This window comes from Camellia sinensis, chromosome 1 (assembly GCF_055761805.1).
Source record: "Camellia sinensis isolate YWXY chromosome 1, ASM5576180v1, whole genome shotgun sequence".
NCBI lineage: Eukaryota > Viridiplantae > Streptophyta > Magnoliopsida > Ericales > Theaceae > Camellia > Camellia sinensis.
This window is the reverse complement of record NC_138961.1, coordinates 121,374,906-121,383,269: the sequence shown is the minus strand read 5'-3', so window position 1 is coordinate 121,383,269 and position 8,364 is coordinate 121,374,906. Positions and strand designations below refer to the sequence as shown.

Below are 8,364 nucleotides of genomic sequence, written 5' to 3'. Positions count from 1 at the left end.
ATCCCAAGAAGGTCAGAGGAGTCAATATAGCCTCCCTTCTAAGTCTAACTGCCTTAGATAGTAAGCTATCTTTTTGATAGATCTTAGGAGGTATTAACACAAGGTCTCATAAGTGAAGCGGAGATAGGCATAGGATTACAAAAGAAAATAATAATTACAGTGTTTCAAATCTTAAATTACAAAATGAGTTCCATCACTATTACAATCCAAAAATAAAAGCACAAATAGACTCATAAGCAAAATGGCTAGTAACTTTCTTTAAAGTAGACGCAAGTCTTCAAATGTCTCTGACACTTCGTCGGCCTCGTATGTTTCTTCGATACCAGGCATGAAACACCATGAGCTTTGAATGCTTAGTAAATGCACACACACCCCGTACTTTTTTCCCAATCCAATACACAATAGTAATTACAACAATAGGGAAAGAAGCATGATATTAAAATAAATAACAAGGGTTACAAGGTTAGTTGTTAGTCATCTAGAAATCCCCCAAAGAGATTTCATCCTCCCAACCACAAGAATCGGTCGCGGATTATTTGGTATGCCCTCTCTTTTGTTACTTGGTTGCAGACTTTACCTCGGATGCCTACCAATGGTTATATACCATGTAACGCCAACCGCAGGGCCTTGAAAGAGATTGTAAAATAAGGTCCTTGCCCATTCCCTCCTCACACCAAAACCACTTAGGGTTCGAATACAACCGCTCCGTTCAAGGGTTCCCAAACAACTACTTGCACAAGATTTTACTTCCAAATAGGGAACACATCCCGTCAACCAATCAATAACTCAATAACTTGTCCAGAAGTCCGCAAACCTAATACAACCCATTAAGTTTCCCGTTAGATAATTAAGTCAGAGGTAGAACATGCTCTTGAAACAACATCTATTGCATAATCATGAACAACTTCATAGCACAAATGGAAGAAAATAATATTAAAACACATGAGATTAACATATCAAATATGCACAAGTAGTTGTAGGCATATTCATGAAGTTAAGGGAATAATATCACACAAGAATGTAAATTTCCAGATTTGCATTGTCATAAAGATTGTAAACAAAAGGGCATTTTCAGATTTTTTTTTTCTTCCCCAAACTTGGATTTCTTATGGTTTGTACAGAATTTTGTTTAGTTTTCATAACATCTTTTAGAAGTTTCATAGCCTTCCTATATTTTTAGTTATTCAAGAAACACTCTAGCGCTGTCCATGTTCGTTGATTGTTACAAAAATCAAATTTTCTTTCAAACCACTCACTTTTTTTCAATGAAACAAATTTTACTTGAAAGCTAACCCTTTAAGGAAGTTTTTGACATAAAAATGATGTTAAGGAAAGGTTTCTATATTTTTCTAGAATTTTTACAAGTTGGTTGTAAAACTAGTTCTTTGAGCACAAAGCTTGAAATAAGGGAGAAGGTAAGAAAAGAGGGTAACTAGGGATAATTTTTCACTTGTTTTAAAATAAAAACATGCTAAATAGTTTACATTAAACTCAAAAATTTAGATTGAAGGTGTTCCTTTACAAATTATGAGAGATAGGTATAGAAAAAGATAGTTTTGCACTGATTTAGAGAAAACACAATGGTGGAATAAGACTCAATTCTTTTCAATTTAACACAAGAACGCCATTACAACACATCTAAAAATATTATTTTAAACCTCTAATAACATTTATTTGAAAAATGAAAGTAAAAGAGAGTTATATTGTAGCTTACTTGATGCCTAGTTGAAGAGTTTTCACAAAGGTTCATCTCTTTTTCTCTCCTCTACCACCAAAGCTCTCTCTCTCTCTCTCTCTCTCTCTCTCTCTCAGTCGAAATGTAAGTGTGTGAGTGTGTTTTGTGCTCAAAAGTGTAGAGAGAATTGGTGTACTTATGGAGAAAAAAAAAAGGAATGGTGAAAAGTCCAAAATGTTCTTAGTTCCAATTCAATTGAATAGGCTTGGATTTAGTTAGGATGAAATATAATGTATGATGGTTAGAGCCTTAATTACAACTTTAAATATGATCTAGTTAAGGTTTTGATTAATCAAAGTTGAATTGGTTACATTTACAATATACATATACATATATATATATATATATATCAATATATATTCAAATTTGTACCTTAGGTCAATTTTTCTTCCCTAAATCAATCAATTTGTCACCAAAAGGACATCACATATATCTATGCATAGCATGGCCGGCCATGTGCAAGGAATTTTGGGGGATTTGTTCTGATTTTTTATGTACACTTTGAAGATATTTTGTGTACAAAATTATTTATTTAAGAAAGGTAGAAGTGTGTGTATATATATATGTATATGTAATGGTACTAGTTTGGGGTCAACATTTGATTCAAGAAAATGTGAGGGCCAAAATCTTAATTTATGCATTTGAACATTTAATTAAGTGTAGTGTTTAATTTATTTAGAATCTGGAAATTTAATTCGATTAAAGTTTCTTTGTTTTGAATTAAACGGTGAATTGTACGAAGAACCGAAAACCTAGGGTTTCTTATATGGAAAATATACTTAAAAAATTAATTTAATTGTTATTAGGATTTTAGAAATGGTTCCTGAGTTCCCGGGTTCAATTTAGGGTTCGTGAGTTTTCGGTTGGCTCATGTTTTTTATTCTTGGGTTAAAATTGAAATTAGTTAAGAAATTAAGGGACTACAAAGAAATAATTTTAAAATAAGGGTTAAATAAAATTATCAAGGGCCTCGCAGTTCCCCCGGCAGAGGCAGAGGTCACCAGGTAGTGGAGAGCTCTTCCTATTCGAAGAAGACTCCCACTACTTCTCGAGAGAAGGATCTTGCCACTGATGAGACCTTTGAGGATAGTAAAGGAGATGCAAGCATCGATATTGAGCGCTCAGAGGGCAGCGATGATGATGGTGATGATGAGGAGGAGGAGGACAGCAGGAGCGGTAATGGTTCTGATGATGGCTCTGGTGGCGCCAGTGGCAGTGGCTCTGATGGGGATAGAAGAGATGAGGCTAGGGATAAGGCAGTTGCTGAGACTAAGGATAAGGCAGTTGTTGAGGTTGAGGGTAGCAATGCTGATGGGGACGACACTATGGTTCCGTCAGCGAAGCAGACAACGAGGGCAAGTCGACCCTGATTCTTTCTTCTTGTATTTCTTTTTTTGTATGTTCCTTTTACTTTGCAATTAAAAAATCAAATATAGCTTCAGAGAGGTTTTTGTAAAAACTTTTGTAGCACTTTTGACCAGAGAAGTAATGATAGAAACACTTTCGTTTTTGAACCATCTCAGATATCTAAACATGCATGGCACCACACTCAAACAAATAACAGTTTTATTTTGATTTTGAAATTGAGAATGGTTGTACTTGGATGAGTTCTGAATCTGATATCATGCCTACAACTGAGCAAAACATAAAATACAAATCGATAAATGCATAGCATAGCAAAAACAACCTAAACACGCCTATTTACACCAATTGGGGTGGAAAAGACTCAAAACAAGATCCGAAACAAAATCTATAAGCTAGATTGCGAAGCCACACTGTTTCTGCAATTCTGGGGATTAGCCAGTCACAAACTTGTTTGACTAAGCCAAACCTTGCTGGCTAGTCAAAGGTTCAGGCCAGACAATAGGATATAGTTGTTAAGCACTCATACAACCTTATCTCTTTAAAAGGTGGCTTGCGACTACTTCCTCACCCGAAAGTGGAAAAAGTAAGGAACTTCCTCTGCAAATGGAGGCTCCAACTATAGCTAGGTTCTAGGATTGGATAATCTCTTTGGATAGGATTTGGCCTAAATGCCCTTTTTCCTTTAAGTCGCACTTCACTCTATCTTCCTTTCCTTTAGGCAGTGATTCATTGTTGGGATCCAATTACCCATGTATTCGACTTTGGCATCTAGGAGCTCTGTCCGACCATTGAGGAATTTTAAGCATTATTGGAGCTTTGCTAGGATGAAGAAATCAGCGCAACTTTGGTCATGCTCAAGCCTTAGCTCGAATGTGTGATCTAACTCCAAATGAAGCTTGATCTCTAGCTCATGATGAGGGTTTGGACGTGTTCATATTGATTCACCGATTTTCCATCGTTGGAGATTGGAGTGATCCTATTTAGTGAGGGAGCCGTCAATACGCGCTTTGCATGTGTCTACTTTCATACTATTTGCTTGCCTCTAATGGTAATAGGACGAGTATCAAGATCATTGAGGTGGCCCCATGACTCTGAGAGGGTCAGAGTTGTATGAGCTTAGCGTTAGCCGAGACTTTGATGGGCTTTAACGCATTCCATAGACAAGAGACCTGCAGTTGGTAGGGAGTCCACTACTTCTTTAGGTATTGTTTCCCACCATTCTTTACTTTATGTTTCTTACATCACTCTGGCCCTCTTCACTCAATTTTTTTTCCTTTCTTTTTTTCAAAACCCTTTCTCACATTTTCCCACTAAACGTATATCTCTCTATTCTTTAATCTCTCTTGTTTTTCATCCCTCCCCGGGTATGGTTGATGGATAAGTTGAAAGTAGTGGCACCTTGTCCTCAATACTCAACTAGAAACTACTTTTTCCAACCTAGACAGTAGATTTTCCTTCAAAGGGCTTGTGGTATGACTAGATGAGTAGCAGGTCTACAACGGACATTGCTTGGCGTTGCCCCTGATTAGACTTGCCTCCAATGACATATAGTATATTCGGCTAACTGGGTGTGCAACTGATTGGCTTAACACACTGCTTCTTTTACTTCATTTTCCCATTCAGGAGACAGTTTGGACATGATTAGATTCACCCTGCTGATGGAATCAAGTATCCAGCTTCATTTCTGCTCTAGGTGAGACACCTTTCTCGGCATGCAACTTCTCGGAGGATGAGATAGCTCCTGGCTCCAGTCGATGACTTCAATCAAGATCTTTCCAGTGGGTGCCTGCTTTGGCTTGAGGAGGAGGCACAGGTGGGTGCATCCTTAGTAGTAGAATCTTCTGACGTTGCAGGGACAAGTTCACGAGCTTGACTCGATTATGTCCTTAGTTTATTACTTTGACCTTAGCTTTATGATGTAAAATGGTTTAATTAATATGGGAGTTGACTAGGCCTGTTTGTTCACTTTTGTTTTGAAATCATGTAAGAAAGATTGTGGGTATTGAAAAGCTTCCTCTCAGTTGGATCAAAGGGTTCATTTTGCAAAAAGAGTTTTGAGAAAAATCAATCAATTTTGTTAAAAACACCAATACATTTTCGCAAACGGTCACCACCTAACATACCTGAAATCAACCCTCAAAGATGCATAACCTTGAATCAATTGTTCGGAAAAGACTCTCCACATTCTTTCTACCATTAAGTCGCCAATCGAATCTACCTTGCAACCATATTTATCACAGAAAAGTAGGTCTAGATAACAACGTTTGAATATGAGCAAAAATAAATCTATCGATCAAGGATAAGACAACCAAGTCAAAAAGATTAGGGCCAAACTTCATAATGAAGTTGCCTAAGTATCCCAGGGATGAGAATCACGCCTTACGTAGTTCAAGGTTAGGGTCTACTCGGGTATTTACTCTCTCCTTTTGCATCCTAACTTTTGTGAAAGCCGCCCTTTCGGGTTTTTGACCTTGTGATCTCTATTTTATTTATTTTTCCCTTTTTTTTTTGCTCTCAATTTTTGCCTAGGTAGCCCTTCCGGGTTTTCAGCGCAACAAGCCTCTTAGGGATAGTATTTCTCCAACTTGTTCTTGTTGATTGGCTGTGAAAACTCTAGTCTATCCAAATCCATCAGAATAACCGCTCCTCCTGACCAAATTGACTTGATGACGTAAGGACTAGTCCAATTGGGTTTGAACTTATCCCTAGGATCGTAAGTTGGAGTCTGATTGTCCTTTTACATTAGATCTCCCCCATTCAAATTTCTGTACTTAACCTTCTTATTGAATGCTCGGGCAATCCTGCACTGGTACCCCTACACATCGTATAGGGCCTTCAATGTTCTCTCATCAAATAACATCAGCTCTTCAAGGCCATTCTATTGCCAATCTGATTCTACTATCTGGCATTCAGCAATGATCCTCAACGAAGGCACTTCTATTTCAATTAGTAACACTGCTGCTATCCCATAGACCAAAGAATAAGAGGTTTCCCCAGTAGATGTTCGGATTGATGTTCTATAGCCCCACAACATGAAAGGTAGCTTATCCAGCCAATCCTTGTACGTTTCCACCATCTTTCGTAAGATCTTCTTGATATTTTTGTTCGCAGCTTCAATGGCATCGTTGGTTTGTGGCATATAGGTTAATGATTTGTGAGACACCAAATTATATTTCCTCAACAGATCATCCACTTCTTCCTTGAAGTACAAACCGTTGTCTGAAGCAATCTCATTTTGAACCCTATACCTATAGATGATGTTGCTCCTAATAAACTTGGCCACGTGTGATTCCTTCAACACTGAATATGACTGTGCCTCCACCCACTTGGTGAAGTAATCAATTGCCATTAGGATAAACTCGTGTCCATTTGACCTTTTTGGTGTTACTACCCCAATGATGCCGATTTCCCATACTGGAAAAGGCTATGGTGAAGTCATGTTGTGCAATTTTGATGGCAAGATGTTCATGCAATTGGTGTAAATCTAACACTTGTGGCATCGCTGGACAAAACTGACACAATCATTCTCCATAGTCAACTCCTTGGCTAAGGATTTTTCTGACTAGCATTATACCATTCATATGAGCCACACATTCACCTCCATGGACGGATTCCATGATATGCTTTGCCACATCTTCCTCTACGCACAACTTATGCATTTCCAGATGACCCACTTTATATAGCTGGTCTCCACAGATGATGAATTAGTGGTCAGGCGCTGTATCCCTTTTTTGTCCTTAGCATTTGTCCCTTCCCCTTGCGTGTATTTCTTATTCTCCAAAAAATTCCAAATGTCAAAATGCCAAGGACCTTCATTTTGGGCTTCTTTTATCACAACAATCATCTCGTATGCCGGTTAATCGGATGCATCCTCACCCTAATTGGTATGTCTACCATCGAAGCTAGGGCTGTCAAAGTATCAGCGAACCTATTGTCCTCCTTCACCAAGTGTGTAAATGTCAATCGTTCGAACCTCAGGATCAGCATATCCAAGAACTGATGATAGACTTTTATTTTCTTTTCCTTCACTTTTCAATCCCCGTTGGCTTCAGATATAACCAGGTTTGAATGTCCAATCACATCCAATCTTATTATCCCTCGTTCTAGTGCAGCTTCCAGTCCAACTATGCATGCCTCATACTCTACCTAATTGTTGGATACTTTAAATCGAAGCTTCAAGGCTAGAGGTACGTGGGAGTTGTCGGGTGCTATGAGCAATACTCATATCCCGTTTCCATACTGATTAGCAGCTTTTTCAAAATACAACTTCCAAGTATCCTCTTTCTAACTATAGGATCTCCTCATCCGAGAATTCATACTCCATGTCTTCTTCTCCATCGATCTGGTGGTTTGCCAAGAATTCTGCTATGGTTCTCTCTTTGACAATTTGAGAGTAACATAATGAAGATCAAACTCGGAAAGCAAAAGCAGCCATCGAGCTAGCCTACTGGTAAGTGTTGGTTTCTCAAAGAAATATTTGATGGGATCCAACCTTGAAACCAGGATTACCGAGTGTGCTAACAAGTAGTGCCTTAACTTTCTGATAGCCCAAACCAAGGCTAGGCAAGCCTTTTCCAAATGGGTGTAGCGACTCTCATATTTCAACATTTCCTTGCTCAGATATTATATGGCATTTTCCACTTTCTCTTCTGATTCTTATGCTACCATGCAACCCATAATAGACTCAATTACTGACATGTGCAAGATTAATGGTTTCCCTGGCTCAGGGGGTGATAACATAACCAGATTCTATAGATATTCCTTGATTTTCTTAATAGCATAATTACATCAGTCATCCCATTGAAATTTCTTCAGTGTCTTCAACAAGCCAAACAGTGGTTCACAAGTGGAGGCTAATTTAGAAATAAACCTTCTTATGAATTGCATTTCCCTCGAAAGCCTCGCACCACCTTTTCAATCATTGGTGGGGGCATTTCTAAGATGGCCTTTATTTTGGACGAGTCGACCTCGATTCCATGTTGCGTGATTAAGAACCCAAACATCTTTCCTGCAGTCACCCCAAAAGCACATTTTTTCGGATTCAACTTTAACTTGTACTCCTAAATTCTCAACACGTCATGGTGACCCTTTCATTCCTTGGACATGACAATCATATCATCCACATACATTAAAACGTTCTTGTGAATCATGTCATGCAATATGGTGGTTGCTGCTCTCTGGTAGGTAGCTCTGGCATTTTTCAACCTGAATGACAAAACCCAATAGCAGTAAGTCCCCCATTGAGTAGTGAATGTCGTCTTCTC

General features: G+C 38.4%; 1 protein-coding gene across 1 annotated transcript; it reads right to left on the bottom strand.

The window, feature by feature from the left end:
* Positions 1 to 5,978: 5,978 nt before the first annotated feature.
* LOC145819538 (uncharacterized) lies at positions 5,979 to 6,449 on the bottom strand. The gene has a single exon (XM_082913518.1). It carries the CDS (start codon positions 6,447 to 6,449, stop codon positions 5,979 to 5,981), a length of 471 nt encoding a protein of 156 aa, XP_082769644.1.
* Positions 6,450 to 8,364: the final 1,915 nt, after the last annotated feature.